General features: G+C 39.5%; 2 protein-coding genes across 3 annotated transcripts in view; one reads left to right on the forward strand and one right to left on the reverse strand.

Moving 5' to 3' along the window:
* Nucleotides 1–13,649, reverse strand: part of LOC117474625 (cytoplasmic phosphatidylinositol transfer protein 1-like) — a 73,625-nt gene extending 59,976 nt beyond the window's left edge. Inside the window, exon 1 of one of the 2 annotated variants that reach the window (XM_034120528.1) lies at nt 13,362–13,649. In XM_034120528.1, coding sequence (XP_033976419.1) covers nt 13,362–13,409 — 48 coding nt within the window. In that variant the 5' untranslated portion in view covers nt 13,410–13,649. The remainder of the gene's footprint in view (nt 1–13,361) is intronic. The other variant, XM_034120529.1, reaches the window with a different exon arrangement.
* A 5,172-nt stretch (nt 13,650–18,821) lies between these two features.
* psmd12 (proteasome 26S subunit, non-ATPase 12) lies at nt 18,822–24,524 on the forward strand. Its single transcript, XM_034120753.1, has 11 exons — nt 18,822–19,086; nt 19,456–19,515; nt 19,740–19,868; nt 20,277–20,384; nt 20,734–20,838; nt 21,038–21,187; nt 21,398–21,532; nt 21,717–21,829; nt 22,550–22,724; nt 23,456–23,533; nt 23,947–24,524. Exons 1-11 carry the CDS (start codon nt 18,964–18,966, stop codon nt 24,154–24,156), a joined length of 1,386 nt encoding a protein of 461 aa, XP_033976644.1. The 5' UTR covers nt 18,822–18,963; the 3' UTR covers nt 24,157–24,524.
* The last annotated feature ends 142 nt before the right edge of the window (nt 24,525–24,666 follow it).

Here is a 24,666-nt window from a genome sequence, read left to right on the forward strand (position 1 = left end):
AGTCTCACTGAACATCCACCTTCACTGTGAAGCCATTAAGATAAGACGTGGAGTTTAATAGCTTCATTTCAGCCAGCAATCAGTGATTTGATGATCTCTGTGTTCCTTTATCACAATTCCCTTGTGTAAAAGTGACTAAATATTGATCCCACATCTTTCTCCGGGCTTGTATAGCACCACTGTCCCTTCAAAACTGTGTTCCTAAAAAAAATCAACATACTGGGAACTGAGACAAATTGGTTCAATTTCAGGCTGTCACCAGCACAGTTCTGAATCCGTGCAATTGGCCTGAAATGGCCGTCATGGGGGTGTTCAAGTAATTATTTTCTCTGATAGATAGATCTACCCAAAAAAAAGGTATCTATATTTAGCAGCCACAGGATGAATCTCACCAAATGTTAAACGTGTAATAACAATTACTTGCATTCCATGAAGTCATCATGTCAAGTCAATATGAAAGCTGAGAAGCACATGACAATAGAAACTGAAAAGATAAGCCATTTAGGGATTTAAGAAAAACAATATATTTCATTGCGTCTCAATAAGAATCTTGTGAAAAATATTACCTTATGTAAGTTTTAATATACACAGCTAGAGCAGCTGAAGTTGTTGAGTTAAAGGTTACTTTGAAAAAAAAAAAAATTGATTATCAATTCTATTTTACTGGCATGGCTGTATGTGGAAATGTTGCTCTCTGTCTGTCCACCGCATTGGTCCATATTTTAAACAGCTATTGGCTTCATTGGCATGAAATTTAGCAGATACATTTATAAAGCCTAGACCATTTATCAAGCTGGTTTGTAGACCCACGCGACAAATCCTGATGACTTTTGTGGCATCCGATTTCTCCTCTAGCGCCAACATGAGGTGGATATTTGTGTTAAGGAGTAAAACATGTCGTTAACAATTTGTGGAAGTGTTGTGAAATTTGAAACCGTTATCTATGTTCCCTCAAAATTAGGATAACTATTCTGTTTCCCATTAACCTGAGCATGCTAACAAGCTAATCTGAGCTGCTGGATGCGGTAAACAATGTACCTGCTCGACATCAGCTCGTTAGCATTGTTGTGTTGAGTCATTGTGATTTGTTGAATTTGGTCAGAATGCATTTGCTTTGTTTTTAAATCTAATGTCAATAAATAGGTCCCTGAAATTCAACTCTGAGCAAAATGTGTCTACCTCTAAGCAACAGAATCAGAATTGTGTTTACCTGGATTATCAGCACATCTTATTTACCTTTATGTTATTGTATCTAAACACACACAGCTAGGAAGTAAATGCTCAGTGCTAAATCCCGGGTTTGGGGGAAGGTTAGATTCCATCATCTGCCTCATTATTTGACAGTTATCCTAGGGATGGTCCGACACTATAATCACTATAATCCACCATCTATGTGGGTAATGGTAGGGATAGATGGTAATGGTTACCATAGAAACGAGTGATGATAATGAAGTGTGTCAGCATATAGCTATCTATAGACGGTCTAATTTGTGTGTATGGGTGTGTGGGCTGAGCTGATAGTTCTTCTAAAGATGCATTACACCTGTGTGTGGGCGGAAGGCATAGCAGAACAGCATGATGACCAATGTGCATGAGTGTATTCTTATCCCGAGTGTAAAAGTATCTTCCGCAACTCACAGAGGAAGCACAGTGTTCGAAACAATCTAAAAAAAGTCTGTAAAAAGTATGTAAAATGATAGATTATGTTAAATAGTACAATGTATTTTGTGCAAGTATTGACAAACCTAACAACTTAAGCTTTTCAGTTATTAAAAGAGCTTTTTAAAACAAACACACAAAACCTGCATATAAACATTAACTCTATTTTAAAGCTTTTGGAATTACAGTGCAGCCCAGTAACATCTTTCTTAGCGCTAATATTAAAAAGCTGCTTAAAAAAACACTGGCAGCATTAAATCATAGATGACTTCCATTTCAACACTTCCCACCTTTTTTATATTTCATGTGACCACTAAAGTATATCAGCCTTTCTACATCTTACATTTTCTTTCCTGCTTGCATGTATTTTACAGAAAGTAACTTGCACGGAAGCATCTGCCAAACTTCCATCACAAGCTCCATCTGTCTGCACTTATCCCTTCTTGGTAAATCTTTCATTTGAATTTCTACAGACTTATTCAGAAAAGAAGGGAGAAAAAGCCACCAATGTCCCAGCTCTCCCTCCTTTTCTGCTGCACTTGTACCCTTTTTGAGATTCTCTGTAGAGTTAAAGGAGTGACTAGCATTTACGCCAGATGGACCAGTTGTCAAAAAACAACAGCGCTGTGCCTTCTAACATGTACGCATAAACAAAACACACTCCACGCAACGGAAACCACAGAGGGGACATGAAATTAAATTTGATCAGATGACAACTCACGCTTCATAGCCCCCAGTGGTAAAATCTAGTCTAGAAATAAAGGCAACAGTGAACAATGAGAGTCAGGGCACATACATGGCTGGCCTCTGATAGCGTAAAAAAACAAATACAAGGCAACTTTAAAGTCATTTTCAGGCTCAAGAGATACATTTGGTGAATTAATGGAGACATTGTCATTTTAAATCCTACTTTTAGCACAATGATTTGTTTATTTCAAACTTGTGATAATGTTTCTTCTGAGCCTGTACCAATGAGGTTCGCATTCAGGGCTGACCAGAGGTTAACAGTACAATTGCTATTGTAAGGGATCTGTTCAATAATTCAGGGATTGTGTAAATATGGTTGTGGCGGGACAAATGTACAGTCAAATATCCAGTTTGACCTGAGGGTGGCACACAACTGTATAGTACTTTTGTGGGCAAAGCTATACATGTTCAAATTAGATCAACCTATCAATCTAAGCGTTATGTTTTCAGGCTCAGCTGTAGCCTAGATAGGTTAAACTTTGCTACTACTAGCATGTTAACATCCAAGTCAAGAATTGACCTATAATTGACATGCTAACATTGGATTAAGCTAGAATGCTGCGGGGCAGAAGTGATTGTTCAAGCAATACATTAGTCGGTTCAAAGAAAAATAATACCAGACATTGCTTGTCTCTAGCTTCGCTAAGGTGTACCGTTTCAGAATTTGCGTCATATGCAGGCAATGCCTATGTTACACTGTAATGGAAATGTTCTCTATTTTCTAACATTAGCCAAGAAAGTAATGAGCATTCATTGATTTTTGAAAATAATCTTAAATTCAATAGTGAAATCACAATAAAATCTTACCAACTTGTCCGACACAGACTCAGACAAAAAGTACTTTGAGCAGAGCCTTTATAAACACCCATTATCAACATGCTTTAAAGTTTACTCTCAAACAGGTCTGCTGTTATAGGGCTATTATACTACATATAATACCCATGACTGTTCCCCCCAGGTCTCCACAGTGTATGAAAAATGTCAAACATGAGAATCATTTCACTACTAATATTTGTATGCAGTAGGAGCCCAAGTACCATCTTGATGCCATTCACTGACTTTCCACGCGTCACAACTAGAGGTGAAAACACACTTCCAGGCAAAGAATAAACTACTTCATGTTTCCTGTCAGAGCTGCTCAACCAAAGCCTGTAAAATCTCTTCTGATAAACAACAAAGAAAAGTGTGCTCGTCCACTTGTAGTAGGTGCTTGGCTCAGTGCGGAAAATGAATGTCTGAATGTCAAGTGCTATAAAGAGGCTGTGAAGCTTCATCTCTCACATAATTCCATTAACTCACACTCATGTTCTGCCTCTCAGGCTTTTACCATATTTGTATATATTTGGGTGACATCCATTTTATACAAAAGGTCCATTTTCAATTAAACTAAAGACTAGATATAAGACAAAATCCTTTAGATGTTCTTGTACAACAAGTGAAAGCAAAACATTCCATTATGAATCTTATGCAGCCATTCCTAAGAAACAGTGTAAGAATGCAAACACACAGTAGCAACAGTAAATCATTTTAGTGAAGATGTCTATATTGAAAACAGCACGAAAAGAAGTAGCTTTAAGAATTAGCTGCTTTGTCTCTATTTTCAGCCACATACGTATTTAGCAGCCGCCTTCAGACTGTGGCAGCTAGAAAACTGCTTTTATTCCTCCTGTGATTTGCTGTTGCAGCGGAGAGATGGTGGAAGAAATACTCTTTTCGTTCTAGTGACACAAGGCAGTTGCATCCTTGAATAATTAACTGCAATACATGTTGCTATTTTCCATAGTGGATAAACCAGGGTAGTCATTAAGTTATTCATTATTATGATAAGACAGTTACAGCAGATTGGTGTTTTATTAAGGAAACTCACTTACAAAGTCAGCCACTGCCAGCTAAAGCTTTATGGTTATTTTCCAAAAGTAAAAATCAAGCTTTTACTTTCTTTTAGTATAATATGTAACAGATTTACTCTTCACCAGCATCCTGAGCATCTCATGGCCGGAGCGGTGGATACTGTTGTTAAGATGGAGGTTGTTGAACCCCTATTAGAGACAATAAAGATGTTTTCTGTATGGTGTATGTATGCATTTTACTTTCAAATAATAGACACTTCTACTCAAAGTGCGTTCAAGAGAGAGAGAGACACATTTAAAATGGATAAATTAATCTCTTCTCCTGAAAGGCGTGACGGTCTCATGTAACTCTTTTTATAAAACAGCCAGTGGATGCACATTCACAAACACATGCACTCACACACACACATGCACATACACAAACATGCACACATGCAGACACACACACACACATCCATCTAGGAAATGAGAATAGGCCTCATTCGTGGATAATGGTCCATCACAACCCATGATGGTTTCCTCTAGAAGAGTAAATGGAAGTAAATGGGATGTTGATTGAATCACAGCATTGTCATGTATACCAGATGGCAAAAAAAGGCCTTGCACTTTTACATGACACCAAAGCAATAAACGGCTTTTACAGAACCCATTTTGTAAACAAACCCTGGAGTAGATGGGAGGGGTCTATACATAAAGATAGAAAGCTTGGTACTGAATGGATGGGGTAGAAGGGTTTGTGAATAATACTATAAACGGGTACAAGAGAATTTCCCTACTAGGTAGGTAAAGTCTCACTTTACACAACTTTATATCATATTTCATTACATCATGTATTATAAATGCAGGAACACCCAGTCCTCCTAGGAGAGTGGCCTCTTTAATTACCTTGCCTGAAAGAAACTGTTTAATTTGTCTAGAGAGACTCCTCACCGAACTATAGCACATTTGTTCTCACTGCTTTTCAGCTTTCCCAGCCTGTGGATATGAATTGAACTGCTGGCGTCATGGAAACATGCTCTGAGATTTGACAAAGGCAACCAATTTTGTCGAAGAGCCCTTAATAAAAAGGACTAACAAACAATTTGTTCTATAACATGAATGAAGTATAGACACTTCTGCCAACACTGATGAAAAACAAATGTGACTCAAATAACAAACTGTTTTATCCATTTAAGCCATGGGGGGTAGTGTTGCTTGAAATGGTTTAAAGTCATGCTTGACGGCTGAAACGATATCTGTCCAACATGAACACTTCCTTTTACATCTATGACATATAATCCCTCGTGGCAGAAAGCACAATATGACACAGCAGTTCTAATCCTTACAATACTTCATAGGTCCACTAAAATGCAATACCAGCACAAATGATTCTCTGTGGTGTATGTGTTTTCACCTGTCTTCCAGCTTAGGTAATGTGTACAAACTCTAAGAGTGTTTGGCGTGGGGCACAATACATTGTAAGATATGAATTCTCTTGAGATGCCTTGGTCTTTAAAAATGCCAGTGTGAGCCTGCAACCCAGGTGTCTTTCCAGCCATTCATCCGGCCATTCATTTGAGCCGCCTGCCCCCACATCCTGCCATTTATACACCCATCCATCCCAAAGTCAATCCATCCCTTCAGCCTGCCAACAGAACAAGCAACTTCCCTTGGTTAAACAGGCAAAGCCGAAACAAATGTCTTTCTTTAATTCTTAGATTGAACCAACTATTCAAGGTCTGCTGAATTACTTGATCCACATGGGATCAAGTAATTATGTGATGACTAATCAGGGTTTGTAAACAATTGTACATTATTTTGTACATTTGACAGCCAATGTTTCCCAACACGTTTCTCAGAGCAGTTACTGCCAGAGCTAACGCCCAGTCAAACATCCGTACGGCAAAAAGTAGGACAGTCTATTAACTACTTCAAAGATTCAAAACACATGGATGTTCAGTTAACTTAGCTTTCAATGAGAGTCTTATTATTGGCTTTCACTGAATGTCATTGTGCTCTGAGTCATATGGTTAATGGAATAAAAAATGTGTGGCCTTCTGCAAGAAGACCTGCTTTAGTTTAGTTTTTTCCCTGTGAAAACCTCATTCAGTTGATAACCTCCGAGTGTTAGCACAATTCAAAGCGTTCTCCTGTGCTCTTTTCACTGCACTGACCAAGCTGTTAATCTGAAGTCAAAGTTGAAACAAAAACTTCAGATTTATCAACCAAGGCCATGTTAAAGGTGAATACAGGTTTTGAAAGCGGGCATGCTGTATAGTAGATGACACAGTAGAGGTTTCTCAATACTCTAATTTCCCCTCCTCGACTCCTCGACTCCTTGGTCCTCCGGTAGTGACCCGGAAATGGATTTCAGCGCGCCATGTTGAAGGACATCTCATTTCTCTAAATGCACATCGAGGACCGAGCATTGAGCATCGAGGAGGCTCTCTGGAGGAGCTCTAACCGAGGAGACACTTACCCCATTCACACCAACGGTGTTTCAGGGCCGGTTCGGAGCTGGAGCTTGAAAAGCACCGGGTTTTCCTGTTCACACCGCAGCGGAGCAGCCTCTAAGCTCCGGAATCCGGTTCGTTTCGAGCACCAAAAAGTTGTCCGTCTAGAAGCAAGAACCGCATACGTCACGCTTACGTCGGAGGGGGGCGAGATTAACCTGAGCTAACAGTTAAGGCGAGTACGGCAAATAAAAGTTGTAACAAGCAGTAGTGCTGAGCAAAGTGACTAGAACGCAACCACACACTTGTAAAAAAAAAACACGCTTTATAAAGCCAGGCAACACTAACCAGGCTTCGTGTGATTCTGTTTATTTGTACCTTACTTTGACCATCCGTTCGCTGTTATTGATCATTGTGGAGAGCAGGCAGACGTTTTGTTTGTTATTATAGCAGCTATCGGATGGAATCAATACATGGGCTGCACAGGTTGTCATGTCCGACTATCACAAGTAGAATCATAATGAAAAATACGCCGGTATAATGTGCCTGTAGAAAACGGCTTAGCAAGTAGTCAGTTTAGCTTCGGTTGCTATGCTAACATCACCCATGTTATACCAGAGAAACTTTCATAACAGCGTTGTGATGCCAAACAGCGTCAATTCAGACTGACACACATTCACTTAAGGGGAACTGAGGATATGTATCAGCTGCTTGTGTGACAGTCAGACAGTGAATACTTTAGAGCCGTGTGAGCTAACCCGGAGCTAACGGGAGAATACACTCCCGTGGAAGAGCAGCCAGCTCTGCAGCGGTCGGTAAATGCCGCTGAAACACATTAATAAACAATGAACCACGGCACTCTGGAGAAAAGTATAAGGTTGGAGAAGTCGTTATTTAATTTAATCTGGCTTCGTATGATTAAAAGCAACACGATCATCGACCTGACGCAGTCCCCGGCCCGTTGTTGTTGTGAGCTCCGTTGGGGAGAAAATCAGCGACGTAAACTGTGACGTCATGACGCAGCAGCGGCAGCACCAGTCGGGCTCTGAGCGGTGTGAACAGAGCGGGAGCTGAACCGAAGAATCGGTTCTGAACCAGAAAAGCTCTAGCACGGAGCTAGAACGGGAAAAGCCTTGGTGTGAAAGGGGTAACTGATGGGTCCTCCACGGCTCCTCCGCGGATGCATTTCCGGGAACGGTGGAGGCGTTACGCACGGCCGGACTTATCTCAGCCAATGACAGCTCTGCATGCATCCCCTGGATATTATTTTAGTAACTGCTTTCATCGCGACGCGATGTTTACAGTGAGAACAGCTGTGAGGTCCGTGCAGAAAGCAGAGCAGTGTGTAAAATATATATCAGGCCTACATTACTCTCTGTATTTGTATGCTGTAGTTTAGTAGATATCTACAAACAAAGAGTCGATATTTTTCTAAGACGATTTAGTGCTTCACATAATAAAATACACAACGGCTGTAGCCTGATTATGCTTTAGGAGCTGTAGGTGTGTGTGGTACAGTGTGTAGGTGTGTGTGTGTGTGTGGTACAGTGTGTAGGTGTGTGTGTTGTACAGTGTGTAGATGCGGCGGACAGACGGGTCTCAGTTGGTTTGGTGTCCTGTGCTTACTTTTAATACTTGTAAATACAACTTTTGGCCCGTAATTTCAATTCCCCATTTCAGCGACCAGAGAGAGGGGGGGGATATATCCAGTCTCTGATTGTGTTACGTTATTATGAGAGTGCTCTCATACTTGTTTGATTCTGAAATTGTATATATTTATATAAATATATGTGTGTGTATATGTCCGCATCTGTAGCCTGTTATTGTCTCATTATACCGCACTGTCAATGAATTAAAAGTAAATATATAAGTCATCATGAACACATCTGTCCATCAGACAGAGTGCTGCTGTGCCTCCTGTCATCATTAATGGACGTCTCTTTAAAATGACCGCTCAGACGAGAGGAGTTCTCATTTCTCTAACCGCCTGCTGCTTCCCCTCCTCTCTCCTCGGTTCCCCTCCTCGACTCCTCCGCTCGCATCTCCTGTGGGCAGCACTAAGTCTCGAGGATAGGAGTCGAGGATAGGAGTCGAGGAGGGGAAATTAGAGTATTGAGAAACCTCTAGTGACTCAGGTCAGCCGCAGCTTGGGCGATGTCAGCTGATTTTTGTGAGCTGGAAAAGCTGCATGTCAGCCAAAGAAAGGGAGGTGCAAGTGAGAGCTACTGCAGCAGAGAAAGACATAATGGTCAGAGGACACGGAGAACGGGGAGAAGAAACACATCTATCTGTGTCTCCCATAATGCATCACCTCTCTATCCATCCCAGGGAGAATATAGGGATAGTGGTTGCTGAATGAGCTGCTTACACAAGAAGAACGGAGCAGTTTTTTCCCAAATGGACTGAAAGAGGGAATACATTATTTCTAGGGATGCTCCGATCGCCAATTTTGGGGCCGACCGCCGGAATCAGTATCGGCCGATCCGATCGAGTGGGTGGGGGCTATGGGGATCTTCCATTTAAAGTGATGTTTAAAACTCAGTTAATGGGGCTCATTTACTGGCGCTTCCACAAACAACAACCAACATAATTATTACATTCAAATGAAGTACATTATTCAAGTTTACATTAACTTTGGATAATAACACGGGAGAAATGAGCGGAAGCGCTCTCTTTTCCTCTCTGCCTCCCTCCCTCTTCTGACAGCCGGTCCCTATCCGTCTCATGCAGCTCACTGATCCAGTAATGAGTGACCCGACAGTGAAGAATAAACATATTTATAACTAGTTTAGCTTGTTCCAGAGGTAGATAAAATAGCTAAGTGTGTTGGGTCTAACTCCGAGTGTGTGTTTTGCTCCGCTCACCGGTCCGTCACAGCGGGTGGAGCTGCAGGATTTCTGCTTCACACACGTTGCATACCGCTATTTTACTGTCTTTTTCGGACACCTTAAAATACAGCCAGACTGGTGAAGCCATTTTGGCGAGCTTATTTTGCCGCGCACAGAGAAAAGTGTCATGTATTTTACGTCATGTGGTCGTCTCTCCCGATCAGCATTTATAGAGAGCACCGATCGATCGGCAGAGAGTGAATATCGGCCGATATCGATCGGCAGAGAGTGAATATCGGCCGATATCGATCGGCGGCCGATCGATCGGAGCATCCCTAATTATTTCTTTGCTAAATGGTTCTGGTCAGCGTTAAAACTAATCTAGGCTGAGGTAGAACTTTAAAGCAATGAACTGAACTAGACTGATTGAACCTCTTTAAAGTCACAAACTTTATGCACCTGAATTCCTTGATTTGGCTATTGTGAGACATCATGGCCCATCTTATTACCCAATGTTTTCATTGTTCAGTAGTGTTTCCAAGTTCAATTTCAAATCCTATCTAGCCCAGAAGATATATAGCCCATTTTCCATAATTGCAGGGAGAATAGTATTGTTCTTGGTAAAACATTTATACATGCAACCCTTTGGCAACTTCACAACAATCAGCAATGTAGGCTGAGGGAAGCCAGAATTTCCTTTACAGAAATAGTTTCAGACTATGTAAACATTCCTATTCACTTTCTAGCCTATGGATAGATGACAAAATCAATAACCCTATTACATACAAAGCTACAGCCATCAGCCAGTTATCTTATTATAGCACAGAGGGAGAAAGCTAGCCTGGTACTTTCCAGGATTTTCTGGCCCTGAGCAGTGACTTCCAAATGTCTCCAATGTTTGCCAGGTTACCTCATGGTATACTCCAGATGACAATAACCCCCAGTAGAAACAGAAATTGTGATTTTCACCATGTTGTGTTTGTGAGGAATAAACAACAAGATATGACATGTTTTATAGATGTTGGTAGGTGGAATTTTTACTCTGTTGAGTCATTACTTTTAAGTTTTTGTTTGAAGTATGAATGAAGAACGAGTTAATGGAGGGCAAAGGCAGCAGTAACATGACAGGCACACACCCAGACAGGCAGGGGTGATTAAGAGGACAGAGAAAGGAGGCTCACAGAACAGCTCATACTCTCCGGTATTGCTTAATGATTTATTCTGTGTGTATGGAGTTTTTTTAAACTTGTAGAAACAACGGAGAGCAAGTCTAACATTTCCAGTCGTATATAGGGCTGTGATGACGCAACACAGCCGACAGCAGACAGTAATCCCTTCCCAGAGAATATACACAGAGAGACGTGACCTCGCACGTCCCCATGACTCCAAATCTAAGCACACAAAACATTGCATAAGAGCATGACACTGGGGAATTTCAAAGACGAAACAAATTCAAGAACTTCCAGCTATACTATCAGTCCTCCATCCATCCTCTCTGCCATACTTCTGTCTCCATCTCCGGAATCTATCAGCAGTTGTCACCAAGTTGCTTAATCTTAGTTGTCATTCTTATTTCTCTTTTGTCTCTCCCACAGGATGGACAGGACATTTTGACTTTGAGGAGACGAGGGATGACACTCAGCGCAATGTGTGCATCCATGATAAGAAAAAAAGAGAAACGAAACGAGCTCCTCTATTTGTCTTCCCCTGACCAATAAGGAGGCTTATTTCTACGTGAGGACTGTCAACAAACAATGACGCCCTGTTTCCTGGGATTGATCCAAATAGGGCGTTATGTGATGCGGTAACAGATAACAGCTAGAATATGATCTTATGCATCAATTTTACTTTTTAAAGGTGACAATGAGTACACTTAAGTGAGTTAATTTAATTTTAAGCAGATTGAACTGTTTTCTAAACCATAAACTAGACACGTATATCAGGTATTAAAGTTTGGCCTGCATTGTGAAGGAAGAATTTTTTTTTCTGTAGCGATTCTACTGTAAGTGACAGGAAGTTGCATACATCCAGCAAGTGGAAAGAAAAAAATAAAGACAGACAGATGAACCATGAATTAACTGAAGTTAATCCTTGCATTAACAGACATCAATAGGGTATTCAATGCTGTGTTTTGAATTTTGGTGGTGAGATAACACATTTGTTCAAGTGTGATCACAGATTGAGCCTGTAATTACACTGTTCTTGCTTCTCATGACATCCATCTGTTCACAAGATCAACGGACATGACAAGCAAGCTCTCACTACTCCCCTGGGCTTGAAATACACACATGGTGAAGGCTCAAGGTTGATTTACTGAACGAAAAACGTATGTGTGAATGCAAACACACACCTGATGCACATACATGAGTCACACACACACATTGCAAAGGTATTTAAGGTGCCAAGCAAGAAGATCTGCATGTGCATTTCTATAATTACACCCTTATATTAGAAGGTGACATTTCCTTTTTGACCACAGCTTTCTGCATGAGTCAGTGGTGGAACGCCTGTATCACAGCTTGGAGCACTAGTGGCAGCAAGAGGAAAAATTGACTTGTGTTTTTTCTTTAATTTGACAAGAGTTACCTCTGTATGTGCAATCATATTGTTAGCCTTTAACACGAAAGAGAGATGCATTTCAGTGATCTCCTTAATTCTACAATACTTTTTAAAAGTCTTACAAAAAATATTACATTGAGTTGGTGGACTGAATAGCAAGATATTGAAGTGACGGAAGCTGAAAAGATTAGCAAGAAAGTCTTTTATCTTTTTCATCTCTAGCTTTGCTTGCTAAAAATAACTTATTTTTGAAATGCCCTAATTATTTGGTCAAGGTGCTGCTTGTTATACATGTGATTCTTCTCTAGAGGTTAACAAATCTAATTGGGGTTTACATCATAGCCTCTGGATTGACTAGATGCCAGTGGTGACAGTGCTCTGCAACCAGACCATTGTTCCACCTGACTACTAGCCCTCAGCTAGAATAGAACCAGACAAGAACCCCCAACGGATCACAACAACACATGGGTGTTGTTAATTTAAAAGAAAAGTGCTGTTGTGCTGTATGGCATACATGCAAGGACAGAAAGCAATCACTGTCACCCCCACCATTTCCATCTTTCTAATTTTAGACCAGAGTTTTGAGACCAAATAAACACAAATGCTTAACACAGACAATGGCTCTTTCTTTGTATCATCAATCAATGCTGCAGAAGTGCAACTGCTAGTGGTATAAAACACCCCTAAATGCTGAAACCATAGCTCTGCATTGCGTTAGTCTAATCATGTGCAACCAATAGGGTACCATGAAATAAATGCATAATTTACAAGGGAATATGGTGCTGATCAACGAGGTAGCCTATAATAATAATGATAATCTGCAATTGTATTAGATCTGTCCATTTTAGAATATATTTGTTTTAGATAAAAGTATTTAATAGAGAGCTTGAAGTGTACAGCCCTGGCTGTTATTAGGTTTTTTTAAATAAGCTTTAAAAAGGGATGATTTAAGTTATTTTCCGCGTAATCAAACTAAAAGTAGTGATTAGCCCTAGACGTCAATCTGGGGTTAGCGGACTAGTTTAAAAGGCACCACACAAACATGATAGACGGAGTATTGTCAGAGAAAGAGAAAGGCAGAACGTGATGAACTGATAGACTCAAATAAGTACTTCATGTTTATCTTGTAGCCTTTTCAATGCAATTCTCAGACATCCTGCCACATGTCTGGGACAGCAAACACAACGGTTTCGCTCTCTGAGTGGTCTGAAAAAAGCAGTCAGAGGTGAAAAATGACACAAACAAGTTCACATATAGACATTAAAAAAAGACTACAAAAAACTCACCTCCTCCACAGTGAGGGGCATGCATATCCTGTACTCCTTCAGCAACATCTTCCCCCTCCGCGCGTCTCTTGAATGTATTCACAATGTGTCAAACCAGCCCAGTAAACGTTCCCTCCGACGGGATGTGTGTAATATCTGGAGACGTGTCAGCGCATGTGGGGGGATGGTTTGTCCGGGTTAAGAAATACACCCCGAGTTACGTTTGAGTTCTTTCATCGGAACCAGCGGTCACTCTCTCCGGCAGGGAACGCGAGGGCAGAAATGAGCTCGGTCAGGATCGTCCCCTCCTATCATGCTGATAGTCAAGCTAAGAACAGCACCGGAACACATAGGATCCTGGCCTCCAAAATAAGGGTGTGCAATATCACTACGACTACGAGAAAATAAAAATACACTGGAGATATCCCTGTTGAATATTCTTTTGATTCTTATATAGTCTAAACATGTATAAGCTGGTAACACTGACTGAACACTCAATTAGGCTAGTTTCTACTGCGTCTAACTGCATGCCTTGTTTTAGATGTACTTGATGTATTTTAATAATACTTTTATAACTGTTTATTCAAACATATGTTTAGCTAATTCTAGCATTATTTCAAGGACCTCCTTAAAGTTGATAGGAAGTTAAAATGAAGATTGATGAGCTTTATCATGTGCACATGAAATATCTTTCTTTACAATTAACTTTAAAATAAAGTTTAATATTATTATTAAATATTATTCCAGCAGTAGTAGCTATCTATCTATCTTTCTATCGATCTATATATAGTTTTCTGTCCATCCATCCATATATCTATCTACTCGTAGCTTCAAGTCATTCTTCAATACGAAAATTATTTTGAAAACGGATTGAACGGATGTGAGTTTGCCTTATGCCAGGTAGCTGCAAATGGGTCTATTCTGTATACCGCCACAAATACGAAAAGCAAAAAGTACAACTTGCTGATAAACAAAATAATGTGCTTTTTCAGAGTGAAGTTCCGTGAGACCGCCACCATGGTACAGTAAAGAAGGTTTTGAGTTGGATAATCAACAGACATTCTCTCCCGTCTTCTTCCTCAGTTTCAGTCTGTCTGCAGTCAGAAGAAGGGTAGTGTATATCCAAGTCTTCTCCCTTGACCACAGAGTTTTACTTAGGGACCATCAATAAATTACTCTTAAAAACACACAAAACCAATGTTATTTTCAATACACCTGTGCAAACTTGCATGAAGGGGAAATGTGGCTACAAAGTATGCTACCACTTCCATGTCATGTGATAAGTGATTCAAAACATATACCAAATAATATTAATAAACTGGACACATTCAGTAAAACACAACTCTTTAATTGGAGTTTAGTATTTCTTCTGTCTTATTTGAATATTATTGGGAACATTTGAAAAAAAGTCTTGAATCTATTAATTGTTGCATGTCCCAGTGTCTCCAAATCAATGCAGCATTGTATTTCTACACTGGCCAAGTAGGACACATCTATGTTTAAGGGTTTAAGGGTTAAAAGTTTTTGTTGCATCAAAAACCCTAAGACCTAGTCCATTGTAGAAATAATATCTGGTATGGTTTGAGAGTGCCTTACGTAACATAAAAGCTATTTAAATATCACTGAAATAATCTTCCATTGCACATTTTTGTAATATCAATTAATAAATCAGTGATTAATAAAGGTGTGGCCCGAAATGAAAATACATTGTACTTTATTAGGCATAATTGTCAATAAGAAATAGTCATGTTATACAGAGTTATTATATGTTTTTTGTCATTCAGTGGGTAATTTGTTGAAGGCCCCTCAGAGTGTATAGGTTAAAAGCATAGATAGACTGTATGGTTAAAAGAGGAGTCTCTTAAGTGAGCTGGGTCCTCTACTGCTGACAGTCTGTGAAACTGAGAGGTCCGGAATAAATGTCTGTCGAAAATAAAAAACTAAAGCTAACTCACCGCGATGAGACCGCCCCCCTTTTCAAAGTCACATTTTAAGGTTGTTGTTTTTAGAGTAGGTTAGAACAAAACAAGTTCCAGGTAAAAGACGCTCTCCTGTTTTGATATAGGCCTACTTCTTGTTAAAGCAGCTTGCAGATGCATCGGAACATTTAAGCGGTTAACAGCACCCCCAGCCCTTCCTCTTCTCGGCCTGCTGAAATGCGACGCGTTGGCTACTTGTGGGAAACAGGTCGATAGAACCACAGCTCAGGAAACATCAGTTCACTTCACTGCTGCACATTCACTCTTCATTTGTCTCGCCACCGTCACCTCTTTCATTTCGTTTCACACACACGTAGCTAGGCCTGCATAGTTCTGGTTAGGACGCTATTAAAGCAAGAGGAACGCTTTCTTGACAGAAGCAGTCTAAATATTCTGAATGTGACGTAGCCTATATGTCTTTCTATAGCCTCGGGAGGCCTACCTTAATTCTCCCACCGTTATAATACAACGAAATGAAGCATCCCACACATACATGTATGGAAACGAAGTAGTGTTTAGACCTGGTTTAGCCCATGCTACAGATTAGACAGAAGGCAATAACACTGAAAAAGCAGGCAAAGCAAAGTCCCCAGTATTGTCAGCTGATTTATAGCTTTAAGGCTTCATTCAGTCATTGAATGCAAATCATCTGCAATTACATTTTAGATGTGAGGTCTTTAGGTTTATAATTGATCATTTGACAATAGGGAGACAATGTAAACAGCAGGGTGAAAATGCATGGTTGTTTTGGTGTGGGTTTATCAGTCATATGTTTCATTTCAAACAATTAAACCATGCAAAGTGGAGTAGCCTGCAGATGCACCTGCACATGTCCTTTGCTGTTAAGCTATTATTTAGCTCTTTGAGACTTAAGGTGAGAAATCTAATTACATATGTTGAGATGTATGCATTTCTTACAGTATGTCCCTAACACCTTCTAGTCTCATGTCATGGTAGAGCAATATGCCTTTCAGCATTTTGGTGATGTCTATGGTTTGAGATTACTATAGTAAACAAGGACGTCCTTCCCTGTCCAAGCATTTAAAAAGATCTGCTCGGTTGAATATACTTAAAGCACAGCTGAAAGACAAGTGAGATAAGCCTGTATCTGTGATGACAGCACTCTTATGAACACAATTAGTTACACTTACTTATTTAAGTCATGCTCGTCTAGACAAATAGAGAGAAACTATCTAAACACATTAATAAACAGTCACTTTTAATCAGGGGAGGGGTTGCTGACACCTCTGATGTATTTGGGTCTCCACACTCAGCAAAATTCACGCTCATATTTCTGTATTTAAGATGCCGACAAGCAATATTTTGCGCTGTCAGCGCACATTCAGCGTTTCCCCCAGAAATATATTCATGCAGGGTTGCAAACTCTCTGAAGCAGATTTGAATTTTAACTCTCCACATAATCCCTAAACTAATGTGTGAGCAGCTTCCTGAAATAGGGTCACCAACATTTTACTCCATAGACTCCATACCATGCCTTCACATGTAGATGTAAGTTACAAAGTTATTGAAAGAAAATATGAGACGATAAAGTTATCCATTAAATTAAAGGCCGTTGTTCTTTGTGTCTTTAACAAAGATACAACCGTTATGTATTTTACCAGGAAACAGTTTAAAGGCCCTGTTTGGTTTAGTCCCCTTTACCTGACATTAGTCTTATAATAAGGTTTTTTTTATTTGTGTTCTCCATAATGGTCTAACATTGTGTAGCAGCAGGACATTTAAATGGGTTTTATGAATTAAATTATGAATGAAGTGAGTATTTCCTTTCTGGCAGTCAGTGTTTAACCCTTGTGTTTTGTTCAAAAGCTGTTACCGTTCATGGTGTTTGCGGGTCAATTTTGACCCATGATTTATCTCAGTCCAAAACACTCAAAAATAATGACTATCATCCAATATTGTTTTAACTACATCATAACTAACTTATTATGCATTCATAACCGTACAATCCTGTTGTAATTTTCTTTTATGGCCCCAAAAAACATTACACCACATATTTAAGTAAAACATGTGATTCAATTCACTCATTATATTTCCTATAGTGAAGACAGTGGATCATTACGTTATCTGACTATAATAGACTAATATTAGAATACAATCTCCCCAAAAAAAGTTTTACATTATTGTTACAGTGGATGAAGGGGGTGTGGGTGGGGTGTCTAAAGTCAAAGATGAATCTTGATTGGGCCAAATTTGACCCCGAGTCACCCAAAACAATGCTGCTGGGTCTTCCCAGACCCGAACACCAAATTATACACTTTTTTTGTAGACCTTCGGACTTGGCTAAAATGGTCAAAATCATTTTTTGTGTGTTTATATAGCTGTTGTGGAGGATATCATGAAGCCTTGTTCCATTAAAAAAAACTAGAGCGTAGTTATTATATAATTTTAACTTGAAACGGGTCACGGGAGACCCGAACACAACATAAGGGTTAAGCTTATGCGCCATTCGAAAGGAACTGTCTTTCATGTGAGAGGCATCCTTTAACTAACCATGACCTAATAGTTACTTAACTAGTTCAGTAAGGTCTGTGTTGATTAGAAAACAGACTAGAGCCTGATGTCATGTGAGCTGCTGCGTTAGTAATACCAAACAATCCTGTGAGTTCTGAACAAGGCCAAATCTCCCACTGTTTTTAATTATGGAAAGTGTGAGTTGTGTTGGAGCTGACTAAATTGTGCCAAAATCAATAAATTAAGGCCTCATCTATGTATAGCCTATACTGTACTGTATATGGCACTTGCACTGCACAACCTCTTATTGTCATAGATGACAATGAGTATAACTGATAAGAATTGCCATGATTTGAGGCTTCATTCAGTTTCCTTCAGCTGAACTATTCTTGATGTTCTAGTCAGACAAAGGTGCAAAGAGCAGTGTGAATATGTGTATGCCTTAGCAATCCCAGTTCTTGTTTCAATCGTATATTATTTTCAGTAGATTCATGTCACATTCAGTTTAAGGTCTATGCTGAGTCTGCACTGGGATCAAGCTGATTTGAACTCAGGTCTTAAGGGCTTTCTCTGCCACACGCAGGAAATTCACTGACCCACATTAGCACTGGACTGGAGCCTTTCAAAGCATTGAACTGTGTAAAGACAGGAATGCACAATGCAGACATTGAAGGGACACCTTCTGGTGGACGGTGGACATTGCACTCTGTTGTCATTAATACGACCGTGCCCATTCACAAAGTCCTCAATTCACCCTGATTATTCAAATAATGAGTACAGATCAGTTGTTACACCTTTAACATGTATTTCTGTTGTTTTCGTCACTATCCTCTTTTGTGTTAATTCTCCTCCTACATTATCATCTTCAAGGAACGACAATGGTATTTCCTTGAAAGCTCGAAAGGTGTTTCATTATTTAACATTTGCCAGTATAAATAGACTGACATTGCAACTAAACCTTGGATAAACCTCGTCTGACCGCGGTCTAGGCTCTTGTTACGCCTGCCTGACATATCTTTTGGGGGGTCCTCACTGGGTCCTTTAGGCGCCACAGACAGCCCACTGACTCTCTCCTCTGATTGGTCGCCTACCTTTTCGTTCCCTTGACAAGCAAAATAGTACTAGGTAGAGTTTGGACGCAAGAAAAGAAAAGAACCGTACATAATCTTAAAATGGACACCCCGAAGATTATCGAGGACCGATCCGAAAGATCTGATGGAAAGATTATGAAGATGGAGGTTGACTACAGCTCAACTGTAGATCAGCGTCTCCCCGAATGCGAGAAAATGGCGAAAGTAAGTGTGAAAGAGAACAGCGCCGGCTGAGTCATGGTGCATCAGTGTGTTAGCATTCAAGCTAGCATCGACTGTTTTTCTTTAGAACCACACTGACACGTATTATAACCTATTTATTGAGCGAACATTGATTACAACACGTTGATGTATGTTTGAACTTTAACACGTCCAAGTAACAATTTATTTGTAACAGAGTTTGTAATTGTGCTTGATAGCATGCTAACGTACCTCATAGGCATCATCTTAAGCTAACTAGCTAGTCAGGCAAAAATGCCTATTCTATTTGTCTAGAATACAAAGCATGGGATAACATTCGTCCCAAGTACAACAAGTATGAACTGATGCTAACGTTTGTATTACGTGTTGCAGGAGGGCAAGCTCCAGGAGGCAATTGAGAGTTTGTTGTCACTGGAGAAGCAAACCAGAACGGTACGTGGTTCCTGACAGCAACGTTACATTTCCTTTAATTTCTCTGTGGATGGGATTGATTCATGAATTGACTTTCGGCTATTTCTCAGCTCATTATTAAGCAGAATGATTCACAAAATCTGCCTCATTTTTATGTGAAAATATACAAAAGGAACTAATGTATGTCTTGTTTTGTGTGTATTTAAGTCCTTGTTCTTATATATCTGCTTTCAACTCCTGATCAGGCGTCAGACATGGTGTCCACCTCTAGAATCCTTGTGGCTGTGGTCCAGATGTGTCATGAAGCCAAGGACTGGGATGCCCTGAATGAAAACATCATGTTGCTCACAAAAAGGAGGAGTCAGCTGAAGGGGGTAAGATATTTATTTTTCCCTTAGGCCTCTTTTTATTTGTACAAGTTGTCCAAACATAGTCTTATTAGTCTAAGAAATAAATGTTCTTGTGCCACAATCAAGTATTCTTTCCAGCAGCATTACTGACTATTCAAATTACCAAACAATCAATACTGTTTGTCGTCAAGATATCGTTCACACCTTGTACATGCGGCATTATTCTCTTGTTTTTAAGCATTGGAGTCCGCTTTTTAAATAATTTTCCCTGAATGACAAATACATGTTTTGGGAAAATACCCATAACCAGAAATTATACAAGTTACTGACTTCACAGGATTTCCAACAAACATGATTTACCTAATGCTTTGCAGCCATTGTTTTTCATGCTTTAATGACAACTCATTTTTGTATTCCTCTTTGTCTTATCAGGCTGTTGCCAAGATGGTGCAAGAATGTTACAAGTACGTGGATACGGTGACCGATCAGCCCATCAAGCTGAGACTTATCGACACACTTCGCACCGTGACTGCCGGCAAGGTCTGTAATGTATACTAGACAAAAATAGAGATGTGTAGATGTGAGCCATTGTCACATTAAGTACAACATGTCACATGTGCTAGACGGCGAAGCTAGAAAGTCATAGTTCAAATATGACAGAAGAAAGATTTGTGTATCTAGTGTACTAGGAATCCATCTTCAGGGTAAGGAAACAATTACATTTAAAAAGGGTTTACGCTATTTGATGGTCTAATTTGAATGGAAAATGTTTATTCTCTCAGGAGTGGATACAAATATATGGGTTACTTTGTGGTGATGACTAGATGACCATTTCACCTGAGATATAAACCCTTATACCCTCACTAATACACTAAATATGTTCTCACAGATCTACGTAGAGATTGAGCGTGCCAGGCTGACGAAGACCTTGGCAAATATCAAGGAGAAGAACGGAGAGGTCAAAGAGGCAGCTGCCATTCTTCAGGAGCTGCAGGTAAAAGACTGATTGCTTTTATTTTCTTTAAAATGATGAAAAATCTGTATCATCATTGTGGGATCAAATGGGGACAAGTCTATGTTTAAGTGCTTTGAAATAATTTGATTGTTGGGCATATCTTTTGTCACCATATATAGAGAGAAAATGCACACATGGTAATGGATGTGAAGTTTAACATTTTTTTTTCCCAACTCAGGTCGAGACATATGGCTCTATGGAGAAAAAGGAGAAGGTGGAGTTTATCTTGGAACAGATGAGGCTTTGCATCGCTGTGAAGGATTACATTCGCACCCAGATCATCAGCAAGAAGATAAACACCAAATTCTTCCAAGAGGAGGGCAATGAGGTAAGAGAAAGGGACCAGGAATTGAGTGGCAAAATACTGCTGTAGTTTGGTTGAGTTGGCAGCCACTTATGATGAAAAACATTTGGTGGCAGGCCTGTGTGTTTGTTTTACAACACTCTTTTGGAAGCAGCTGTGATTGATGGGTCTGAGCTGAGAAGGTTGGCGTTTGTGAACTTTGGAATATCTATTTTTTTCTAATCAACAACTCAGGAGTCCAAGCTGAAGTATTACGACCTGATGATTCAAGTTGACCAGCACGAGGGCTCCTACCTGTCTATCTGCAAACATTACCGGGCCATCTATGACACCCCCTGCATCTTGGCGGACAGCAGCAAGTGGCAACAGGTACACAGACTTTCCTTTGAGGCCACACTTTCATATATCAAAGTATTGAACATATACATTTAGCTATTTTCAATGACGATCTTGACATAGTTTGCAGTAATATCAATTAAACATTATATCTGTTTCAAAACTGTTGACTCACTTTGGATGCTGTTAAAACGGTAATGAATGCATTTTTTTTCAGGCCCTAAAGAGTGTGGTGCTCTACGTGATTCTTGCTCCTTACGACAACGAGCAGTCAGACCTTGTGCACAGAATCAGTGAGGACAAGAAATTGGAAGAAATCCCTAAATACAAGTAAGACATAATATATTATTCACCATTCCACAGACCCAATGTGATGTTGGGCAAAATCGAGTACATGCAATTCGGCACTTTTTTTAATCAAGAGCATTTTTGCTACGATGAATGGGTAGAGGTGGATCCCAGGAGGAAGACAAACATACATCTTTCAAAAGGGAAGGCTATCTGAATCAGCAATCAACTGTACAACATGACAACGTACATAATGTGAACATATTACATTTAACGCGTATTTCAATCACTTTGACTGTCTTTGCAATTGTGACATGATTTGAAATATCAGTAAATTATAATTTCTGAAACATTATTCACATTATCGTTGAAGATTATATATTAAAACCGGGTTTTATTTAAAAGGTTCTGCACCAAACAAGGATATTTTAATTAGTCTGTAAAATATAGTTTGTAATCCTGGACTTCACTTCAGCACCACAATATTATTTTCAAATTGATATTTTCACACATTTAGCCTTCTCCTAATATTACAGCAATGTGGGTATTGCACTAGTCCATATTGCGATTTCAATACATTTCGATCATTGTGCAGTCCTACACAGCAACAACCGTTGCCTAACTGTTCAGTTAATGTGTTTGGGTTTTACAAAACTTATTAGATGTTTAAGTACAGTTGATATAGGGCCATCATGTGCATACACTCTACAGCTGGTGGTAAAATCAGGGGGAATGTTCAATATTTTCCTCCTCTATTCACAGGGACCTTCTGAAACAGTTCACCACGATGGAGCTGATGCGCTGGGCTGCCCTGGTGGAGGATTATGGGAAGGAGCTGAGAGAGGGCTCATCTGACAGCCCCGCCACAGACGTCTTCTCTACTTCAGAAGAGGGGGAGAAACGGTGGAAAGATCTGAAGAACAGAGTTGTGGAGCATGTAAGTCCCCCAGTCAAGTGTAGGCCTTTGATGATAATGTGTTGGTGCTTGGAGACATCTAATTCAATATATTTTCTAAGAGCTCCTTTACTGCCTTGATGTCAAGCCAGGAACATTCAAACTAAAATTGGTCATATAGAAGCATCTTATCGTGACAAATATTGGCAATGAAAGCTGCAATAGACGTTATAAAACTGTCACTTTGAGTTTGGCTCGGATAAATGGGATAGGATGAGAGTAAGTGATGAGCATTTATGGTGAAAAGTGAGAATATGAATGTCTTCTTATTTAAACACTGACAGTCAGAACTGTCTGATTAAAACCTCCAAAGTTTAAAGGTATTGATATTAAATGAATTTTTTCTTTTTCTTTTTATATGTCCTACATATAATGGGGTTTGGGGGTTTTCAAACTCAAAATTCGATTGATTATTTAAGTGATTGTGAATCAAATGATATGGGGTAAAATGAATAGAGAGCCATTGAAGTGCAATGCAAGCAAATGGGGAAGGTAATGGGTGTCATATAAAAGCTTAACTGGTAGACTTTTATGTACACTAATAAAGCATACCTGTATTTGATTGGCAATGGATGTTTTTATTCATTAATATATTATTTAGCGTGTTGATGTGACCTAAAGGGACCTTTTTAAAAGAAAATATCATTATATAACTATAATATGATATTCTGCTGCATAAATGTTTATTAATGTCATTCTCCTTTTTACCACAGAATATCAGAATAATGGCCAAATATTACACCAGAATCACAATGAAAAGGATGGCTGGACTCCTCGACCTCTCTATTGACGTAAGCAACAGTTCGACTAATGAGACATTTCATTCAAAAGGACTTGCAGTTTGTAGGTTTCTTTTGGGTAAAAATGAACTATATATTTTTTTCTCACCAAAGAAACATTTTGAAAGAGTATTTATTATTCCCTTGTGTGAAATTTCACTAACTACAATTTATTCAACCCAAAGATAAAAATAGGCAAAAAAATATACAAAAAACTTTACAATAACTTCAAAGTGGGACACAATTGAATTTATACACACGTGTATAGAGGGACATAGTATTTCAAAATGAAGTACCCTGTATAGTTGTAGTGCAGTTATGGATCAGATAATTCAAAGATTAAAAAAACACGAGTCCAGGTTGAGAATGTTTGCATTCTTTGCAAAAGACTAACAGGATGTCCGTCTGCTCTCATATTTCATCAGGAATCCGAAGAGTTCCTCTCCAGCCTAGTTGTAAACAAGACCATCTATGCCAAGGTGGACCGGCTGGCAGGCATCATCAACTTCCAGAGGCCCAAAGACCCCAACGACCTGCTCAACGACTGGTCGCACAAACTCAACTCTCTCATGTCCCTTGTGAACAAGACCACGCATCTTATTGCCAAGGAGGAGATGATCCACAACCTGCAGTGAAACAACAACGTAGTGCATTGTTCTATGTTTTGGTTCATATTTGTTTCTGTTTCTTTTCCTTCTGTGGGAATGTTTTTTGAATATAAAGTATATTGGGGGACAGTAATCGCAGCGCTTTTACAATGTCATATAATTGGATAAACATCTGTAGCACATGCACAGCACCCCGACTTTGTTCATTTTTTTTACTATCAAGTAAAACATTGACAATAAATACATGAGCACCTCGCTTTACATCCCCTGGCAGTGACTGGATCTCTAAATATACTTGCCTTTTATAAGCAGTAGATTACAATGTATTACTGTGTGATATAAATATGGCTGTAAACTCTAAAAATGTAAACAATAAACTCCTCACATTTGGTTAACAGTTGTATGAAGGTTTTATACAGTATTTAACCAAACTAGTGTACATTATAATATGACAAGGTTCTCATCACTGCAAGACATCACCCATGTGTCGGCTGTATTAAGGTTTGTTAAAGTACAACGCAAATGCAGTATTATTGT

This window comes from Trematomus bernacchii, unplaced genomic scaffold (genome assembly GCF_902827165.1).
Source record: "Trematomus bernacchii unplaced genomic scaffold, fTreBer1.1, whole genome shotgun sequence".
Lineage (NCBI taxonomy): Eukaryota > Metazoa > Chordata > Actinopteri > Perciformes > Nototheniidae > Trematomus > Trematomus bernacchii.

Excerpts from the sequence above, each read along its gene's own strand:
- psmd12 (XM_034120753.1), top strand. The coding sequence starts at position 18,964 with ATGGACACCCCGAAGATTATCGAGGACCGATCCGAAAGATCTGATGGA. Across the intron at positions 19,869-20,276 it reads GGAGGAGTCAGCTGAAGGGG|GCTGTTGCCAAGATGGTGCA; the intron begins GTAAGATATTTA and ends TTGTCTTATCAG. Across the intron at positions 20,385-20,733 it reads GCACCGTGACTGCCGGCAAG|ATCTACGTAGAGATTGAGCG; the intron begins GTCTGTAATGTA and ends ATGTTCTCACAG.